The sequence below is a fragment of the Diceros bicornis genome, chromosome 8 (assembly GCF_020826845.1).
Source record: "Diceros bicornis minor isolate mBicDic1 chromosome 8, mDicBic1.mat.cur, whole genome shotgun sequence".
NCBI classification, from domain to species: domain Eukaryota; kingdom Metazoa; phylum Chordata; class Mammalia; order Perissodactyla; family Rhinocerotidae; genus Diceros; species Diceros bicornis.
In genome coordinates, this window is record NC_080747.1 from 71,298,273 (window position 1) to 71,320,981 (window position 22,709).

Sequence of the window (22,709 nt, forward strand, 5' to 3'; positions counted from 1 at the left end):
CCTGCTCTTTTTGCCGAGGAAGACTGGCCCTGGGCTAACACCCACGCCCATCTTCCTCTACTTTAGATGGGACGCCGCCACAGCATGGCTTGACAAGCGTGCGTCAGTCTGTGCCCAGGATCCGAACCTGCAAACCCCGGGCTGCCACAGTGGAGCACGCACACTTAACCACTGCGCCACCAGGCCGGCCCTGGAAAACATTCATCTTAATGCATAAAGAACCTCATTTCTATATAGTACAAGTCTGCAATTGCTGATGAGACAATTGCTTAATCAGTCGCTAAGATTAGTGAAACTACTTACGTAGTTGCCTTTAACCTTTAATTTTTGTAAGGGTTAACAAAAATCTTCCTACTTTCAGTTAAACATAAAGATCCCTTTCATGAAGAGAAATATATTACAGCCAACGTATTAAAATAGATTTTATATTTGAGGGATGGAGAATAAACAATTACATAGTTTTGATAGGATTCAATAAAAGCAGTCAAACGATGAGAAGCAAAGTTACACAGACCTTATAGAAAGAAGTTCCTATTCATAATAGATACACACAGTATATTTCGAATCAATAAATAGTACTGATGTGAACCCAATTCTTTGATCTCAGTACTTGGTACTATATGTGATAATTTATTATTTTGATTTGCTAGAGTATTACACAAATTTATGTATGGTTTTAAGAAAATATTACAGAGAAGTTTTATTGCCACTTGTAACTCCACATAAAGGGGAAAAAGAGACAATGCCAATGATATCCAATAATAATTTCTTTAAAAGTCTGATATGAGAAACCACAGAAAACATTCTTAATTGATAAGACATGAATTAGTTTTAAATGCATTCTCTTATCATATAAGACATGGAGAAAAAAGAACACAGAAGATTCTCAAGTTTACCATTTGCAAGAGTAGTTTATGCAATTTCAACAATCTCTTATCTAGGCATTTAACAGCATTATGAGTTCAAAATTCATTTGGGAATTAAGAGAATAAATAATACTCCCTAGGGAGAGTAGAAAGTTTACACGAACATTTAAAAAATAATCAGTTACACAGAACATAGTAAAATTAGTCAAAAACAATGTCAAGAAATAGGTTTTTAAAGTGGCAGTGCAATATAGTAAGCAGAGGCTTTAATGACCATATGGGAGAATCACACAAAAGGACCTAGAAATGTTTCTTAAAGAAATAATATGCAAATTTTTACTTTTTCTTTTTTCCATTTACAATTTCAAAATTTTAGCTTTATTTTATATCACTTTTTGGTAGGCCCTATTATCTGAGGTTAAAGTGACAGGCCTCACAATTAAGCAGCCATCTTTGAATATTTCATCTCTTTATTCCGATGAATATAATCATCTTTCAGTTGCATGATTCCTTTGATTCTCATTTCATATCTCCAAGAATGTGTTTTTAATAAAGAGACTGTGCATATTGATTCCACTATTTATCTTTTCATACCACTGTCAGGTCCTTCAAGGCTATGCTTCCGACTCCCCATACATAATGTAACAGACAGCCACATGTTCCCTTTACTTAAAAGTAGTTCATATTTTATGGGTAGCTAGGGTACCAACTTAGTATGTTAGATGACTACTGTGCAGTAAAAACCAGAAATAGCAATATAACACCTTTATGCTCCTAAACTCTATACACACAACAAAGGCAGAAATATGTTCAAGAAAAAGACATTTTAAATAATCTTGAAACAATAAGATGAAGACCCTTCCCCTAGAAAAATAAATATAACAAACATACTAGTAACCATAACTAGACAAGCATTATAATACAAGAACTCCATTAGACATGAGAAATAGGCAGTTGAAGCCAGGTTTTGAGACTTATTCTCCACATCCAGCCAGTGAGTGCTATCCAGTTAAATGCTTTGGGGATTGACTGAAATATGGGTATAGTTTTACAAGAGACCACTGGTTCGGATCCAGCCATAACTTATGAACTTGCCCATAGGCTGACAGCAAAAAATGGCATAATTCAGGAAGTTATAAATCTGCTCCATAAAAGACCTTTACCTGCTAGCTTGGGACCTCTTAACAATTTTCTCTTTTTCTTTTTTTGGGTCTAATATACCTAATAGGCACTGGCTTTTGTAATGTGGCTTTTTGCCCTACTGTACTGAATGGCCCAGGCTGCCATTTAATGAGGACCATTAGAGCTACTAGGCAATAAACTTTAGGGCTGGATGGATGGGTGCAGTGTTCTTCACTACCCCAGCTTCCTTGTGAACCAGATGGACTGACCAGCAGTGAACTGCACTACATTCTAAGGCATGACTAAAGGACAATTTAGGAAGGCCTGGAAGAGAGGTACCAAACTGCATTACAAATACAAAATAGAATATTTTAATATTCTTCATAAATATTTATAAAAATATATACATATAATGAATATGCCATTTTATAATGCTAGTTAAAATCATGAAGAGCTATTAAATCAGTAGGTGTGTAAATATTCTGGCTTCAAATTAATGTATAGACATATTTTCAATTAAAGTTCAATAAATATACCAGAGGGGACTAAATATAACAGGACAAACAGTACTTCAATCTTTCTCTGTTTTTACCAACACTATCTTTTATTGGTAATGATGGACTTGAACTAATCAGTAAACTATAGTTATGAAGGGTTTTTGTAAAAATGCATTCATTTTCTGATAATAAATAAATCCAGATTGTGTACAGTTAGAAAAACCAGGATGGTGGCAAACAGCAAAATAGAAAGGTAATAAATCTTGGGTTCAAAAATCAAATGATTAAATCAAAGAAGAGTGTTAAACATGTTTTCAGATTCCCCTCATGAAGGAGTCATGTAATCAGCACCATTCCTTCTCAAGGTCTCTCAACTGGGCACTAAAATAACATCAACTCTAAAGCCTTCTTTAATATTTCCTCTGGTTCAATTCTTGATTATGAAACAAATCCTTTTTGCATGAGATGAAAAAATAAAAGTTTAGATTCGTTCAGATGGAATTAAGTGCAGCTAGGTCTTTTGGTGTCCTCACAATTCAAACTGAAACTAAGGGCTTCTTATAGCACTCCTATAAGCTTCTGAAAATTCAGCCAAGTGGCACTCAGAAAGATGAAACATGTTTTCTACTTTTGTAAATATCCAAGAAATTGAAAAATCAACACCAAGAAAAAAGCAAGGCATAAATTCATCAGCACCAAGTAGAAATGATCTTCAAAAGAAGCAGGTTTCTTATACGTCCTGATATCCTTGTGTTGATGATTAGGTTCTAATCTCTCCTCCAGGAAAAACGCACTGCCTAAGGTTAACACTTTTAGGCAAAAGAAAAGGTAAAAACTCAGCAAGTGACTCCATTTTACATTTTGATTCATCCACACCTTTTTAAAAAAGGGATTTCAAGATTTTGGCACTACTTTAAACATTTTTTGGAGGAGGGATGGTTTCAGATTAGACTGCCTTCCCTACGCCATTATCTGCTCAAGCGGCAAGTATCAAATTTAATATTATTACTAATAATTGTGCAGCTACCATTCCAAAAGTTGCACTTAATCACAATACAACAGTTTACATTTAAATAAGACTCTACTGTTCGAAGGTGGTCATACAAAATCCTGGTTGTCTTTTTTGCCTATCAGATATGACTAAATTGTTGGTGACTAGAACTCAAATCACATACAGTCCACCACATTATTGGATCCGTGACCTACATCTCGAATTTGGCTAGTTAAACAGGCACACACTGCTACACCTGCTCCAGCTCTGCAGTGAGACACAGATCCAACAAGCTCCCACCTGAAAAGACAGAAGAGAATGTTATCTTAAAGCATGATTTACTTTACTTAAAATACCAACAAAGACAAAAACTCCCTATGATGGAACTGGTTTTGAAAGACAGCAAGCTTCCTCAGGGAGATAAGATATCCTAAACGTTTTTTAATAACTACATCTAGCAGTATTTTAGCATTCTGGTGTAATCTGGTACTGGAAGATCCCATTAAAAGCAGAGAGAAAACATAAAAATTACCTATTCAGCACTGGATCAAATGCTTCTACTGTATTTAAGTATGCATTGCCATTATGACCACCAACTGCAAAGATTTTGCCCATCACTGTTGCGATCCCCACTCCACCCCTGGGAGTGGTAAGTGCCGCTACATAATCCCACTTGTTGCTTCGAGGGTCATACCGCTCAACTGAACTCAGAGGAGAATTATCATCAAAACCACCTATATAAAAAAAGATTTTAAAAATAGCATTACATTTCATAGCATTTAACTACTAACTCTCAATTCCATAGCTTCTACGACCCAATCTTTTAAAAACATTTTAGAAAATTGAGAAAATCAGGAAAAATAATTCACCCCAACACCTATCTATCACCACTACCAACTCCTATTAGACATTTTCTATAATTCAGGATAATTTAAATTGTATTTTACCTCAATACTAGAATTAAAAATCTTAAAATGGGAAAAACTAGAGTCCCTGTGTCTAGGCAGACAGATAACTTAGAAGAAAAAAAAACAACCCACAGACATTCACATAATTTTTCCTTAGCCTCCTAAGGGCAAGCAAGACAGTACTGAGATTCCTTCTCTCTGTGTGTACATGTGTGTATTGTATTTTTAAACCGTAAGAGGGCTTGAGAAGAGAATAATCTACACTAAATCATTTGACTCATTTAGATACAAGTTAAAGTCTTCCCACTGTTTCCCTTAATACTATAAATGCCATCATAATTACAGAGATGGTGGACTATGATTGAATTCTTATCAATTTTTGCCAAAACTACATTTTCATGCTACATATTCTAGAAGATGACAGTCCTCTCTATATAGATCATTCTAACAATGTTACTTACTATATTCCTGAGGATTAAAAATATAGACTGTTATTTTAACAGTGCTCTTTCCTTTAAAAATAAATGTGTCTCTTTTTAGGTTCCATCTCAGTCTACATGAGTAATAGCTCTCTCTGGTGACTAAGTCTATTTTCCTGAGGACAGGAAGTGTTGATATTATGATCAGTCTATTTAGAAACAACGTCAGTAAAAAAAATATGAAGCATCAACTTCTCTAATGGATTTAATTTTGTTAAATCAACTTAATTGAGGTAAAATTCACCGATTTTATGTGCATAATTTGATGAATTTTAACAAATGTATACAGTAGTGTCATCACCACCGCAACCATGATATAGAACATTTTTTCATTATAATAAAGCGTTTAGTTTTAATTATTGTTCAAGTTAATATAGAAAATTAAGCTTTTAATAGTTATATTTTTCATAGCCTTCTTTTTCACTGACGCCCTATCATTCCCCTAGGTAATGCATATAAATTTATAATAAAGAATTCAAAGCAGAGGGATAGAAAAGGCAGGATGCAATTAGCTTGTGAGACATGTACATACAGTTACCTTCAAAGTTTTCTTATTCAAATCAATTGTATCTGTTTTAAGTGGGACTTGAATGACCAAGAGGGGTTTTTATAATGTTCAGCCTGAGTCAGTCTTACTTTTACCATGTCTGTTCTGACTATAAGGGTCCAAAAGATTTAACAAGTAACAGCAACAATGATACTCCTATTGACATATAACACATGTAAATCAATGCCTGTGCTATAGGGAGCTGTGAGAGGTAGCGATGGTGTCCTGTAAGAACTCTGGTTTCTCAGACCCAAGTTCAAATTCCAGCTCCGTCACTTGTTCAGGCATGTGCCTGTGAGTAAATTATTCACTCTCTGAGTCTCTGACTACCTCACAGAGCTGCTATGATGATCAGGCAAGATCTAAAGGTAAATTATAGCATTTCTCTTCTTCCTGAATACACACAAGCACTGGAAGATTCAGCATTACTTCTATTACTTGCAGATATTTAAATGCTTACAATATCCCAGTCTCTTAACAAGAACTATAAGTTATGTAACACCAGACAATTTACATCAACCTAAGTGTGACATAAACTAGTGACAACCTCTCTGAACTCATTTCCTCCTCTGTAAAGGAAGAGATTACTAATCACAATACAGCTGCCCATTTATTGGGTAACTACAAAGTACGAGATGCAGTTTGAGATACTTAACATACATTATCTCTAATTCTTAAAACAATTCTGAAAGATAGGCATTATTACTCCCATTTCATAGTCCTTTAAAACCTTACTACTGAAGTGTGTTGAGTGGACCAGAAGCAACATCAATTTTCACTCGGGTGCTGCTAGAAATACAAAATCTAGGCCCCTCTAAACTGTAGGCCCCCGGGGCAGGTTAACAATATCTCCATATTATTCATATGCATATTAAAGCTTGAGAAAGCACCGCCTTATTGTCCCTTCCAACTCCGCAATTCAGTATATCAAAAAGCAATATTAAGGCCGGCCCCGTGGCTTAGCGGTTAAGTGCGCACACTCCGCTGTTGGCAGCCCGGGTTCGGATCCCGGGCTCGCACCGACGCACCGCTTCTCTGGCCATGCTGAGGCCGCGTCCCACATACAGCAACTAGAAGGATGTGCAGCTATGACATACAACTATCTACTGGGGCTTTGGCGGAATAAATAAATAAATAAATAAAATTATTAAAAAAATTAAAAAAGCAATATTAAGATGCCAACAGTCATGATGCATATGACATACCTATCCGTTTCCTTAGTCAATATAATCCCCTTGAAATGAAGATGAGAAAAATGTCTTAGATCTTTAAAGATTTATTTTAGCAAAGCACATTCAATTTGTGTCCTTACATTAATAAAAAAATCTTATCTAAATGTAATCCCCTACTTTAGATATACTTGCTACTCCTAGCAAAAATATGGAGGTAGAAGTTTTACACATGAAAGGTGAAAATATAAACAAAAAAAGCATGAATGTAAACCTTAAGCAAATCTTAGAACCAATTCCCCTGGAGCCTAACTGCAATATAATTTCTGTTATTGTATTGTTTTATGACACTGTTATTGTATATCCTGTAATAAGTTAAACTAGAGAAATACCATCCACTCACCAACAACATATAAGCAACCATGCAGCTCACTGACTCCATTGCCTGCTCTTCGCTGACCCATTTCTTTAACTTCTATCCACTTATCCAGATGTGGATCATACCTCTCCACACTAGATAAAGAAGCGACTCCATCATTGCCACCTACTGCATAAACATGGTTCTAAATAAAGAAAAAATAAAAACACATGACATTAGATTTTGAATTGATTTATGTGTTGTCGTAATGGTAGACCAGAACGTGCAAGAAAGCAGTACTTATGAAATAATCTGGTGTGTAATCAATATCTGCATACTGGTGATACGAATATACCAGATCTTATTTGGTTAGGAATGTGAAGCAATGCAATCCAATAAGCAAGATGCCACATAACTTACTACTAGAGCCACAGAGCCAACTCCTCCCCGGGGAGTATTCATTGGTGCCACTGTACTCCACTGATCAGATTCTATGTCATATCTCTCCACATCATTGAAGCAAGTGTTGTCATCTAACCCTCCAATTGCATAAATTGGACCTCCTAAGGAGGCCAAGGCAATTCCTCGCCTGCAAAGACAATAAAATACACTTTAGCATCTGGGTTTGTTTCCAGAAAAAAAGGTAGCAAAAAAATTGTGCCAATGCAAAGTCATTTATCATGTTAAACTTCAATGTGTTTTTTCCCCATTATTTTTAGATTATCAAAGCTTTTAAATAGATGGCTACCGGGTTGCCAAATTGTCCAAGTCTATGTGAACAGTACCCTCTGGAGTTTTACATTGCATAGCCCACATAGGTTACTTTAAATTCAAATGAAATAATAAAGTAAAACCCAACAAAATACTATAAATAGAGTCCAAAACATTCAATTAGGAAAACACACAGTTGCATAATTGAGAGGCTGAAGAACTGACTGATGAGCAGAGATGGTTTGCTATAGAAGTCAGAAGTCAAACTCATTTCTAAATTCATGTAACTGCAGAACACGTTTTGTTGCCGAGTTTCATTATACCACACAAAAGAACATTAATTTTTATATTACACACTTTATATCACATTGCTTTACTTCTGAAGGGCATTTCTCTTCTTGCAAAGGAAGAGACTTAGCCCATGTTAAAAGCTAATTCACTGTAACGGTAATTGGAAAAAAATTATATCAATTTCTTAAAAAGGACATTGTATGGGGCCGGCCCGGTGGCGTAGCTGTTAAGTTCATGTGCTCCGCTTCGGTGGCCCAGGGTTCAAGGATTTGGATCCCAGGCATGCACCTACAAACCACTCATCAAGCCATGCTGTGGTGGCATACCACATATAGAGTGGAGGAAGACTGGCACAGATGCTAGCTCAGGGCCACTCTTCTCAAGCAAAAAGAGGAAGATTGGCAACAGACGTTAGCTCAGGGCCAATCTTCCTCACAAAAAAAAAACAAAACATTGCAGCAATCAAAAGTTGAACTACTCTAAGACTATTATCTGTCACTGACTTGGTATGTACTTTGCATAAAGTAGTGTATTTTATAAACTTCTACTATGTTGCTTCTTCATCTGCACCCCATTTGAGAAAGGAGTAGACACAGCTGATACTAATGTGTTAATATAGATAAAATGACTGGCCCATATTTAGTGCTCTATGTATTACCTATTATTATTACAGGAGATAGCAGCTGCTCTACTGAGATTCTAATTTAAGTTTACCAAAAGAGTATCCTAGAAAAGAATTCTTAAGGATAATGTTGTTACTCATTTCCAGTCTCCTTAACCTCTTTTCTCTTGAGTATAAAGGAATGACTTACAAAATACTGTGGTTATAAAAATGTTCACGTATATGTGAACACGTGTGTGCACTCTAGAACATAAGGGTGTTATATCATTGCAGAAATAAGTGTGCCTAATAATTCTCCCTCCCACTCCACACCCCAAACCACAAGAGCATATGATATAATTGGCTATTTCCTATTCCTCAAAGCTCTCTTCTCTTGATTTTCATTTGAATTCCATCCCATATCTCTGGCTGGTGCTTTTCAGCTTCAGCAGTGCCTTGTCTACACCATCATTAAATTATGAAGTTCTCTAAGGCCTCTATCACCCTATACTCTCTCTCTGTAGGCAATCTTATTCTCTCCATGGACTTACGATAACTCTAATATATATTTCCAGACATATATCCAACTTCTACCTCAAATCTGTCTTGCTGGCTCTTCAACCTTAACTTTAATCTGAAATGGAACTCACTGTCTACCTCTCTGTGGTAGGCAGAATTTTAAGATGCCCTTCCCCCTGCCAAGTTATTCACCCTCTAGTTTTACTCCTATGCTTATTCTACATTATATGGCAAAAGACAGATTACCTAAGTGAGCCTAATCACATCACACAAGCCCTATAAAAGCAGAGGTTTCTCCAGCTGGTAGCAGAAGACAAGTCAGAAACTCAAAGGAGGAGGTGCATTCTGCATGTCACTGCTTGCCTGATGGTAGAGGGGAACGCTTGTAAAGGACCTGAGACTAGCCTCTAGGAGCTGAGAATGACCTCTAGCCAACAGCCAGTAAAAATGAGAAACTCAGTTCTACAGTCACAAGGAACTGAATTCTATCAATAACCTACACGACCCTGGAAGCAGTTTCTACCCCAGAGCCTCCAGGTAAGTGCCTTGCCCAGACTACACATTGATTTTGGCTTTGAGAGACCCTAAGGGGAAAACCCAGTCAAACCTGCTGGACCTCTTGACCTACGGAATTGTGAGCTAATAAATGGATGTTGTTTTAAGAGGCTAAGTTTGTGGTAACTGGTTACACAGCAATAGAAAACTAATATACCCGTCACAAGACAAACAAAAATGTTATCCTGTTCACTGTCTTGTTTTCCCTTATGCAGAAAATCACACCACTATCTATATTCAGTTGCTTAAGCCAGAAACTGAAGGATTATCCTTGCCTTGTTCTTTCTAACTCCCACATCTAATTATTATAAAATCTTGTTGTGGGCCAGCTCTGTGGCTTGGCGGTTAAGTGCGCACGCTCCACTGCTGGCGGCCCGGGTTCGGATCCCAGGCGCGTACTGACGCGCCGCTTCTCCGGCTATGCTGAGGCCGTGTCCCACATGCAGCAACTGGAAGGATGTGCAGCTATGACATACAACTATCTACTGGGGCTTTGCGGGGGGGGGGGGGGACCTTGTTGACTGTACACTTCTGAACTCTCTCTCAAATATATCGTCTTTTCTCTATCCCAACTTCTACCACTGTAGTCCAAGCCACCATTACTTCCTGACTGAAATAGTACAATAAGCCTTTGGTCTCCCAGACTGTTTTCACTCTGGTCCTCTTCAAATCCCTTCTCAATTACATATGCAGAGGATCTTTGAAAAGAGAAATCTGATTCTATCTTTCCCCGCTATTAAAAACATACATATATGTGGGAGAATATATATATATTTCGAAGCTTAGCAGATAAAAAATCTTGGCACACCTGAAAGGCCTTAATTCTTTGCCCACTGTTTCAGGCTTATTTCTTGACACTATTCCCTTTGATCTCTCAGCCCTACTGGACTTCTTTCATGCTCTCTGCTCTCATTCACCTCCAGATTTTCAAAGACTCATCATCTCTTTCCACCCATCATCCTTACACCCACCACCACTTAACCAAGCTAAATTCTTCCATTCCTTCAGATCTTAAGTGAAATGGGACTTCATTATGATCTTCTCTACGCTCAAGCACCCTTTACTTACCCGTGCTAACATTATTGCCCTTGTAATTATGTCTTTATTTGTATCTTCCCTTCTAGAATGTAAGCTCTATGGAGGTAGGGACTTTGACTGTCTCACTTATTGCTGTAGCTTCAGCACTTGGTATGTCTTGCAGTGGGCACTTAAACAGTATTTGTTGAATAAATAAATCAACCCCTAGAGACGCTCTGTTAGGATGATAGGTTTCAATAAAACCACAGCTTGAACACCAGTGTCTGTTTTACTGGAAAGATGAAAAAGAAGGGGAAAAAAATTTAAAAACCAGATGTTTTACTTGTGAAAATGATCTTGGAATACACACTGAAAAAATGATTTGGGGAAATACAAATTATAAGCAAATAATATAACAAAATAATTGCAGTTCTATTATTTTTTAAACAGTTAGACAGCTATTTTATCCAACTGTTTTAAGTACTCAGGGAATATTTTAAAAGATTAAAAAACTTCAAAAAAAAAAAAACCTTCAACTGCTATTTTGCTAGAGAAGTTTCACTCAGTTCTTGGCTAAAAACCAGCTTAGCATGACAAAGAGGCAAGGGCATAAAGATTAAAAATGTACTTTAGGATTTTCTCCCACATTTTAATCCATGCATTAGAATTTAAACTATTTATTTGTAGTTACATGTAGCATAAATCAAGCCCTATTAAAGTATTGAAATGTCATTTGTAGATAAATGGAAGGTAATAGCATATTTAAAACCAGCTTTTCTTTCCCTAGGATTCTTTCTACTTACGAGGAGGAAAAAAGGCTAAAAATCTCTTTTCAGTAGAACTTTCTTCACATTTGCATCTACTCCTTCATATTTTAACAACATGAAGAAAACCCAGTTAAAAACATTTTGTGTTTGGGCCAGCCCTGGTGGCCTAGTGGTTAAGTTCAACACACTCTACTTCAGCGGCCCAGGTTCGGTTCCCGGGCGTGGACCTACACTACTCGTCTGTCAATGGCCATGCTGTGGTGGCAGCTCACATACAAAAAGAGGAAGATTGGCAGCAGATTTTAGCTCAGGGTGAATCTTCCTCAGCAAAACACACACAAAAAAAACACTTTGTGTCAAATTAATCAAGAATAGAAAATTAGATGGCAATGTATCCCCATGTGCAGTTCAATTTAAAATTGCTCATTCTGGTAACAAGAATTTTTAACTCTTACAGAGTGTTGCTACAGTTTGCAAACCATACAAGCCACAATGTTTGAAGTTAGGTTTTGTTATTAGGTTTACTTGTTTTTTTAAATAAAATTGCAATAGAGATGTTTTGATTTTCACTCTCTACACAAAGCTACTCTTAAGCAGGGTTCTAAGTGTTTATTCAGATAGACCTGTTTTTTTTCCTCTATTACATTTTCACTCTGAAACAGAGGCAGAATTATTCTAGTATCTAGGTTTATGTAAATTAAGCTCAGTCCTTGAAATCCTCACCGTATTTGCTGAATTTTCAATTTGAAAAAGAGAAGAATAGGTAATCTAATTTAATCTCCCATTTAGTGCAAAAATATATATTATCTTTCTGACATACACATATATAATTCCAGTCACTGGGAAGAATTACAATATGCTCCATTGCTATTATATTGAACTATTAATAAATATTTACTCCTTCCTTCTAAAACACTAAAAATCTCTTAAAATATCTAGATACTCCCTTAAGTCCTCTCGTCTCCAAACCAAAACCCTTCAACAATTTTTTATATGACATGGTTTTCGGATCTCTTACTAAGCTGCTAGTCCTTACTTACATGCATCCCAGGTGATTACTCTTACATTTTTAACAATTAATTTTTGTGCACCCTCCCACATAACCATAATTATTTTCAAATTATAAACATACATTACTGTTTTAATAGGTTATGTTCATTATAAAACATCCACTCAAAAATAAATTTAAAAGGATGAAATAAAAAATATAGAGAGAGTCTAATTTTTTATTTCCATACCCCAACTGATGCTGCTTATCCCACTCTGAGACCACAGCTATAGATATGGACAGATCAGCATAAAGAACAATATTACGACTACCATCTCCCTTGATCTAAAAGCTTCACTTCTCTAATGTAGGCAACTACCATTATATTTTCTTTTTTCTTTTTCTTTCGTTTTAAGAGCTGTGCTTCATATTGGTTCAGGTACTTTTTCCCACATAAACGTAATCACAAACCTGACTTCCCACCATGTTGCACTGGTATAACTGATTTTGTAAAATACCTAAAGCAGGTTTTAGCCTATAACTCTAATTTTAATATTTTTAGGTTTTGCCTATAGATTTAGTCTACTATGCTTTTGAATCCTGATTTGGTCACGTGATATTAGCTACCCTACCACCTTAACATATTTGAAAATTTAGTATTCAAGTCACTAAAAAAATTCTGAACAGTCTAGTCGACATTTACAAAGTTATGTTACTAAAAACCTTCCTCCTTGTTAGACTGATCCATTTATCAACAACATCTCAATTTATCATAGATGAGAATTCTAAATATTAATGTTCATAATGATAAAAAAGAATGAATAGAAATTGAGGGATATTTTCTTAACATATTAAAATACATATATGCCTTAGTCCTATTAAAATACATGTGCCCAGTATCTTATCTAATCGAGAAACACTGATGACATTTCCATTAAGATGAAGAATGAGACAAAAACACCTACCATCTCTGCTACTATTCACACTGTATTAGATTATTAGCCAAGACAATTAGACAAGAAAAACCAATCAGAAGCATAAGAATGTGTGGAAAAACTGGCAAAAGTTGAATAAGGTCTAGAGATTAATTAACAGCATTGTATCACTGTCAATTTCCTCATTTCAATAATTGTACTAGGATGGGGTAAGATGTCAATATTATGGGAGCCTGGGTGTAGAGTACACAGCAGGGTTTCTCCATCTCAGCACTACTGACATTTAGGGCTGGATCATTCTTTGCTGTGGGGGGCCTTCCTGTGCATTACAGGACCTTTAGCAGCATCCTTAGCCTCTCCCAACTAGACGCCAGCAGCAATTCCCCCAACCTCCCCACCCCAAGTTGTGACAACCCAAAATGTCTCCAGACATTGCCAAGTGCTCCACAGAGGTAGCAAATATCATCTTCAGCTGAGAACCACTGGAACGCTACTATTTTTGCAAACTTTCTGAATAACTAAAATTATTTCAAAATAAAAAGGTAAAAAAAAATTAATGCTCAGATGTAAGTGAAAACTACGACAATCATTATCATACTCTAAGACATGATTCCATTTTTAATTCTCAAATATAAAAAGTTATAGCAAAGCATCACACTGGACACTTTAACAAAATGTGTTTAAGAAGGTATTTAAATTTTCTAAAAACGTAAAAGTAAAAAAATTAGCCTTTTCAATTATAGGAAGGTTTATTTATTTTCCACCAACAAATCAAAATAAATTTCCATGCCGATCTACCTCTTTGTGTTCATTGATGCCTTCATCATCCATTTATTAGTGAGAGGATCAAACATCTCCATGCTACCTAAATGTTCATTTCCATCATGTCCACCCACGGCATACACTTTACCTGTCAGATAGAGAAGTATTTAAATTTGATTCCAAATAAATAAATTGATAATGTTATTTATATATATAATCAATATATAATGAGAAAAGCATGATAAATTAATTTTCAACAAGTATTCTTCTGTTCAACATTATGCCCAATGTCACTTCAGTAGTCAAATGAAAGTAAATGTCAGCTTCTGCTTAACAAAATGCCGGAAACATGCTGTTCTACAATAAGTCATTTAAATGCTCAACACTATCCCTCCCTTAGGGTTTCTCAACTTTTAATTTCTTAGATGAAATCACTAATCATGTTTTCAAAAAATGTTTAGTAATATAAAAAAATGCTCATGTTACATAAGGAACATAAAACTTAATACAATATGATCAAACTTTTTCTAAATAAAATAAACAAAAATAACACACACATAAAAATTGGAAAGATTACACAGCAAAATGTTAACTGTGATTATTTATGGACGTTTGGGTCAAGGATTTTTATTTTTTATTAAAATATGTTTTCATATTTTCCCAAAAAAGCATTTATACTTTGATAATCAGAAAAAAAGTGATTTTTAAAAGTCTCCTAACAACCGGCCCCATGGCTTAGCGGTTAAGTGTGTGTGCTCTGCTGCTGGCGGCCCGGGTTCGGATCCCGGGCGCACACCAACACACCGCTTCTCCAGCCATGCTGAGGCCACATCCCACATACAGCAACTAGAAGGATGTGCAGCTATGACATACAACTATCTGCTGGGGCTTTGGGGGAAAAAGAAAAAAATAAATAAAATTATGAACAACAACAACAACAAAAAAGTCTCCTAACAATTTATCCATGGTTCTGCAATTAATTCAGTGGCAATAACCAGTAAAAAAATCTCATTTCATCAATAATAATAGGATGAGTATAGAAAACTGATATATATTTATTATTTGGGTTCAATAAACACTTTTCTTTAGTTTGATTCTTTTGCAAATATAACTCAGAATAGTTTATTTGAACTCTTTCTTCTTTAGTTTGATTCTTTTGCAAATATAACTCAGAATAGTTTATTTGGACTCTTTCTTTTACTTCTCTTTTCCCTGATACTCCCCTCCCATTAAGCAACTATATGCAAGAGATTATACACTGAGAGTCTATGGGCATAAAGCAAGTAAAATAATCACTACCCAAATATTTTATTGACATACTGAAACATATTTTATAATTTAGCAGTTTTCTTATAGAAAGAAAATTCTCAAAGTTCAGATATTTAAAAAGAGCATTATGATCACATAAAATGATTTAAGACAATAATGGACCCACCTTCCACAGAGATTACACCCACATGTCGCCTTCGACTATTCATTTCTGGTCCAAAGAACCAACTGTTTTTGTTGATAGAATAGCATTCAATACTGCGAAAGGGGTCACCAGATCCACCTCGACCACCTACACAAAACAGCACACCTAAAGGTAAAGCCACAAAACAGGGGTCAAAATCACAGTTCCCTAATTTTTTTTGAATTAGTAAGGAAAAAATATTTAAGAAATAAAAATATTAACAGCAAAAAAAAAAAAATGAGTTATTTGGATAGCATTCAATGTCACTATGTTACTAGAAATCTAAATCTCTTCTTTTTCCCCTCATTTAAATTTCTCAAAGAATAGGATATATCAGCTATCTCTGCTTGCTAATATCCCATTATAATATATGGTTTAAATCCTCACCCACTCTGTAAAATTGCTCTTGCTAAGGTCATAACAAAATCCAATAAACTCTTAAATTGATTTATTTTTTAACACAACCACAACATTTGACATGTTGATCACTCTGTTTTTTGGGAAACTCCTTAACTCTCTTGATTTCCATAATATCAAAGTCTCCTTTTGTCTCCGATCATCTCTCTTTCATATGTTTTCCATGTTTCATCCTTAGCCTACTTCTCACATACTTCATGATTACACAGGAAAAGTTCGTTCATTCCTTTATTTTAAAGTCCATCTGTATCATAATGCCTTTCAATCTACATTTCTAAGCCACATTTCCACTTGATGTACCCCACAGGCACCTCAAATCCAACATGTTCAAAAGCATCTCCCTTTCTCACCTACCTAAACAACCTCTTCCTTCCCTTACGTGTCCTTCCTCCCCCTCACTATTCCTCCTGCTGCCACTGTCTTAGTTCAGGCCTTCATCAGCTATTACCCAACTCCTGCAAAATCCTGTCCTGTCTTATCATTTGGTAGTCTTTTTGCTTTCAGACTGTCAACAGAGTAATCTAATTTACAGGCTCTTTCAACAGTTTTTCATTACTTACATAAGTAGTTCTTAAAAATTTTAGTGAATACCACTAAATCATACATTTAAAAATGGTTAAAATAGGGTCGGCCCGGTGGCGCAAGCTGTTAGGTGCACACACTACGCTTTGGCAGCCCAGGGTTCACGAGTTCGGATCCCGGGTATGCACCCAGGGTATGCACCGACGCACCACTTGTCAAGCCATGCTGTGGCAGCGTCCCATGTAAAGCAGAGGACAATGGGGACGGATGTTAGTTCAGGGCCAAGCTTCCTCCGCAAAAAAAGAGGAGGATTGGCATCAGATGTTAGCTCAGGGCTGATCCTCCTCACCAAAAAAAAAAGGTTAAAATGGCAAATTTTATGTTATAAATATTTTACTGCAATTTTAAAAAAAAATGAAAACTTGGGGCCAGCTCCATGGCCTGGTGGTTAAGTTTGGCGTGCTCTGCTTTCGTGGCCCAGGTTCGTGGGTTTGAATCCCGCGCACGGACCTACACCACTTGTCAGCCATGCTGTGGCGGCGACCCACATACAAAATAGTTGGCATGGATGTTAGCTCAAGGCTAACCTTCCTCAAGCAAAAAAAAAGAGGAAGATTGGCAACAGATGTTAGCTCAGGGCAAACCTTCCTCAGCAAAAAAATAAATAAATAAAAATCAAAACTTTAGTGTGGTTCAGAATCACTGGGAGGGCATAAAACACAGAATGCTGGGCCTGACCCCAAGAGTTTCTGATTTAGTAGGTTTAGGGTAGGTCCAAGAGTTTGTTTTTCTAACAAGTTCCCAAGTGAACGCTGATGCTGCTGGTCCAGGGGCCACCATTTCCTTCACATTATGAGAACCACTGCCTTACAAGATAAAGCCTTAGCACAGCATAGAGGCTTTGCAGTATCTCATTTCGTCTTCTCCCTCTCCTTCTCTTAAACTTCATGTTCTTAAACAACATGCATATAGTGTTCCTCCTCGATGTTCCCACAGCAACTTTAGGTAACTATCATTCACTTAATACACGATTATTGAAATGATCTATGCTGATATCTGTCTCTGGAGCCTAAGCTAGGTTAAGATTGTGTGTTAAGCATTTATGCACTAATAAGGACTAGCACAGTGCCCAGCACGTACTAGGCCTTCAATAAATGTAAAATGAACTGAATACCCCTTTCTCTAATTGGCACCCAGAAAAACATTTATTTATTACTCAAAACTAAGACTGAGGTTTACTTTCTCTATAAAACCTTTTCTCACCCTTCCAAGGTAAAAATGACCACTCTTTTCTTTGTGCTTCCCACTATACCTTGTGATTATATCAAAGTACTTGTAATACTTTACTGCATTTATTCATTTACATGTCTATTTCCCTGGATCAGACTACAAGTTCTCTCAAAATAGGGCTGGCTATATTCTATTTGTGTTTGCATTTCTAATGCTTAAACCAGAACCTGGCACATAGTAGGCAATTAACAAACATTTGCTGAATGATTGCATAAATGAATGACCAGAATCACTTGTGCTATCTTTTCCAACGAATCCAATATTTTAAGTCATAGAAATTTAAAGGTGGAGGCGACTTAAAAGATCATGCAGTCAAAACTGTTTATAAATAAACTGAGGCCTTCAGAGATTAAGAAATTGCCCCTAACATGTGTATGGTGATGGGTTGTAATTAGTATTTGGGTGGTGAACATGATGTAATCTATGCAGAAATAGAAGTATAATGATGTACACCTGAAATTTATACAATGTTATAAACCAATGTTACTGCAATAAACAAAAAATTAAAAAAAAAAAAAAAAGAAATTGCCCCTAAGTTACAGATGTTTAATGGCACAGCTGGAATTATAATCCCAGAACGTAATCCCAATCATTGATTAGATTTTCTTTAAGTGGAAACTAGTAATTGAGCTATATAGCTTATGTAGGAACATGACATGGAAGAGAAAAAAACTAAAAATGAAGTAAAAAGATCAGAATGCAAATCCTTTCTCTGTTATTTCTCCGTGCGGACTCGGGCATGCTTTTACCCTCTCTGGTTCTTAGTCTCTTCATCTATAAAATGGAAAACACCATCTATCTCATAACGAGGAGCAAATTCTTCACTAAAACCTACCTTATAAAGTTCTTGCAATCACGCAAGAGATCATGTATATGAGGGTCTAGTTTATGTTTGGCATATAACCTAGACTGCCAAGATGTCGTTTGGTTTCAAATCTGAATCTAAAGAAGAATTGCATTAAATACCTTTATTTCCTGAAACAGAATTCACAAATTTAAAAAATCTACACTTCAAAGAAATTTAATTCTGGGGCCAGCCCCGTGGCTTATCGGTTAAGTGCTCTCGCTCCGCTACCGGTGGCCTGGGTTCGGATCCCAGGCGCGCACCAACACACCGCTTCTCTGGCCATACTGAGGCCACGTCCCACATACAGCAACTAGAAGGATGTGCAACTACGACATACAACTATCTACTGGGGCTTTGGGGAAAAGAAAAAAAAGGAGGAGGATTGGTGATAGATGTTAGCTCAGAGCTGGTCTTCCTCAGCAAAAAGAGGAGGATTAGCATGGATGTTAGCTCAGGGCTGATCTTCCTCATAAAACAAATAAAATAAAATAAAATAAAAAAAGGAAAAGAAATTTAATTCTTGGGGCCAGCCCGGTGGCACAGTGGTTAAGTGCTCGCGCTCTGCTTTGGCGGCCTGGGGTTAGGATCCCAGGCACACACTGATGCACCGCTTGTGAAGCCATGCTGTGGGGCGTCCCATATAAAGTGGAGGAAGATGGGCACAGATGTTATTAGCCCAGGGCCAGTCTTCCTCAGCAAAAAGAGGAGGACTGGCAAGGGATGTTAGCTCAGGGCTGGTCTTCCTCACATACACACAAAAAAAATTATTTCTTGAAATGAATCTATAAAAAAAGGAAAATAAGGGGCCGGCCCAGTGGCATAGTGGTTAAGTTCGTGCACTCCACTTTGGCGGCCCAGGGTTCACAGGTTTGGATCTTGCGCGTGGACCTACGCACCGCTTATCAAGCCATGCTGTAGCAAGTGTCTCACGTATAAAGTAGAGGAGGATAGGCATGGATGTTAGCCCAGGGCCCATCTTTCTCAGCAAAAAGAGGAGGATTGGCAAGGGATATTAGCTCAGGGCTAATCTTCCTCACCAAAAAAAAAAAAAAGGAAAATAAATAAGTAGTCCTTTTCATGTTAAACTAATTATTTATAAGAACTACTTCTTCATAGGCAGATCTATGACATTCAAACTTTCTTTATACTACCTAGATAAAATCCATATTTTATATGGATTCATATATTCATATAAAATGACTATATGACTATTCATAATCAGGTATTGTCTTTTGTTCTTGTTTTAGTTAGGCAATTCCATAGATCCCTTTATTTGATAACTATATTAGGTAGCAGCAAATGTAGAGGAAGTCACTGTCCAGAGTACCGATTCCCGAATTCCTAGACCTCATTTCTTTTCCCTCATCCCTCAAATATATTCCTTATATTTATAAAGAGTAACATAAGTGAACATGAACTATTTTCTTGGGAAAATATAAAGTCTGAAAATTGTGGCAAATAAAGGCAAAACTGCATGCCTCCTCAAATATAAGAGCTTTAGATTCTAAGAGTCTATTGTGATCTGTTACAAAATGTTAGATATATTTAGTGCCTTTCTTTTTATTTGATAAAATGCAAAAACAAATATTTAAACACGTAATACGTGTCAAGCTCCATGCTTGGCACTAGGGACACAAACCTAAATAAGATACTTTCCTGCCTTTGAAGTACACAAAACATGTTAAATAAATAAATTTCAGTGCAACATAGTAAAATAGAACCAGTGCAAACAAAGTGTTCTAAAAGCACAAATCACAGAGGAACTAATTCTGCCTAGAAGAATCAGGAAGACCTCAGAAGAAGAGATATTTCAGCAGGCTCTTCAGAGTATACAGGACTTGTAGCTTTTTTAAAAGTTGCTATTGGTAAAACTATCTGAATCATGTATAGTAAGAATTCATATATAACTTTATTTGCCAGTTATTACTTTAAGACAAATAACAATCATTTTACAATTAAGGTTGAGCATATATAACCAACTCTCAAATACATCAAAGATCCTTCCAGCAGAGTTGATAAAATGAGTAATTTAATTACCAGCAGTATGCTTCCTTGGAGTAGTCCGAATGGAGTATTCAAAGTCAGGTACTGCTCTGCTGCTCAAGTGAAGGTGGTAATTTCTTGCTTCATCCAATAAATCTCTACATTTTAGATTTTGCTTGACAATCTGTTCTTTTGCCACAACACCCATAAGAAAATCAACTGGCAACAGCGGCAAACGAACCTAAGATCATGAATAGTTGGCAGATATAAAATTTAAGTTGTAACTGGATAGCTCATTCTCTACTTCACTGCAATATGTTCTCATTTTAAAACTCGTTTACTTCATAAAGCCTTTCTGACATGTGAATGAAGTTTAATGTGCCAGGTTCTAAAGCGATTTCCAGTATTGGCCTGCACTAATGAAATCAGATTATATGTTAAATATATCTTCCTCTTTTAAACACAGATTTAAGTAGACTGGATAAAATAATTCAATTTTCTTTATTCAAGTTACTTATTCACTTCCAAAAACTGTACTGTCACAATCACAAGGCCCCTCACTGCTAAAGAAGAGGCACCGTCAAAGCAACACTGCTGTGCTTTATTCTTTTGTCTTTTAAAGCTAAGACTGAACATACGGAAATGTGATTTATTTCTTACTTGAACAAGCAGACCTTCGTATCTGAAACAAAGAGGTGTTGTTTTCTTCAAATCAATCACCTTGGAGGGGCCGGCCCTGTGGCTTAGCGGTTAAGTGCGCACGCTCCACTACTGGCGGCCCGGGGTTCGGATCCCGGGCGCGCACCAACGCACCGCTTCTCCGGCCATGCTGAGGCCGCGTCCCACATACAGCAACTAGAAGGATGTGCAACTATGACATACAACTATCTACTGGGGCCTTGGGGAGAAAAAGGGAAAAAAAAGGAGGAGGATTGGCAATAGATGTTAGCTCAGGGCCAGTCTTCCTCAGCAAAAAAACAGAAGGATTAGCATGTCATGGCTGATCTTCCTCACCAAAAAAAAAAAAAAAAATCATCTTGGAAAGTTATTTACTAACTCAGAGATTATCCCCTCTTTCTGTAGAGGCACTCACCATTCTTCTCTTAAAGACGTATTGATTTTCTAGTGGATTAAAGAGATGATCAAACCAGGTAATATGATCTTGAGTTAAAAGCACACACATACATACAAATAAGATATAGCTGCAAGATAATGAAACTTTTTGCTTGTTTTTGTTGACAAATTTATTTTCTTTTCTTTTTTTTTCTTTTTTCCCCCCAAAGCCCCAGTAGATAGTTGTATGTCATAGCTGCACATCCTTCTAGTTGCTGTATGTGGGACGCGGCCTCAGCATGGCCGGAGAAGCGGTGCGTCGGTGCGCGCCCAGGATCCGAACCCAGGCCGCCAGCATCGGAACGCGCACACTTAACCGCTAAGCCACGGGGCCGGCCCGACAAATTTATTTTCAAAGTAACTCTAAGGCTTATTTATTACTTCCCTATCCAAGTAACCCCTCTTGACTGTAAAAATAAATAAATACTTTAAAAAGAGACACATTTCTGAGGCTATAAAAGTAAAACTGTGGTGAGTGAAGAAACTGGCAAGTGATGTCTTGTAGTTCTATCCAGAATAAATCTATATGCATTAGTAATAAATGTACTCTCATTAGCAAAGTAATTCAGTAAAATTCAAACTTCATTATAAAACAATAGTTAAAAATTAATTTAGAGGGGCCGGCCTGGTGGCATAGTGGTTAAGTTTAGCGCACTCTGCTTTGGGGGCCTGGGTTCGAGGGTTTGGATCCTGGGCATGGACCTACACCACTCATCAAGCCATGCTGTAGCAGCGACCCACATACAAAATAGAGGAAGACTGGCACAGATGTTAGCTCAGGGCCAGTCTTCTTCACCAAAAAAATAAATAAATAAAATAAAATTAATTTAGAGCTGTTTCCTCAGAACCATTTCCTATCAGCATAAATCAAATATTCACTATTACTATCTCAAAGGGATATTTTAAATATTCAGGTTAAATAGCAGAGAATGAGGGGCTGGCCTGGTGGCGTAGTGGTTGAGTTAGCGCACTCCACTTCAGCAGCCCAGGGTTTGCAGGTT

The 22,709-nt window shown here is 36.8% G+C and overlaps 1 protein-coding gene across 2 annotated transcripts in view; it reads right to left on the bottom strand.

Annotated features, from left to right (window-relative positions):
• Window positions 1–207: 207 nt before the first annotated feature.
• Window positions 208–22,709, bottom strand: part of KLHL8 (kelch like family member 8) — a 53,604-nt gene continuing 31,102 nt past the window's right edge. For both annotated transcript variants that reach the window (XM_058547461.1, XM_058547460.1), the window contains 7 exons: window positions 20,650–20,836; window positions 15,519–15,662; window positions 14,120–14,231; window positions 7,358–7,526; window positions 6,983–7,142; window positions 4,009–4,210; window positions 208–3,776 (listed from right to left, as the gene is read on the bottom strand). In XM_058547461.1, coding sequence (XP_058403444.1) covers window positions 3,653–3,776; window positions 4,009–4,210; window positions 6,983–7,142; window positions 7,358–7,526; window positions 14,120–14,231; window positions 15,519–15,662; window positions 20,650–20,836 — 1,098 coding nt within the window. In that variant the 3' untranslated portion in view covers window positions 208–3,652. The remainder of the gene's footprint in view (window positions 3,777–4,008; window positions 4,211–6,982; window positions 7,143–7,357; window positions 7,527–14,119; window positions 14,232–15,518; window positions 15,663–20,649; window positions 20,837–22,709) is intronic.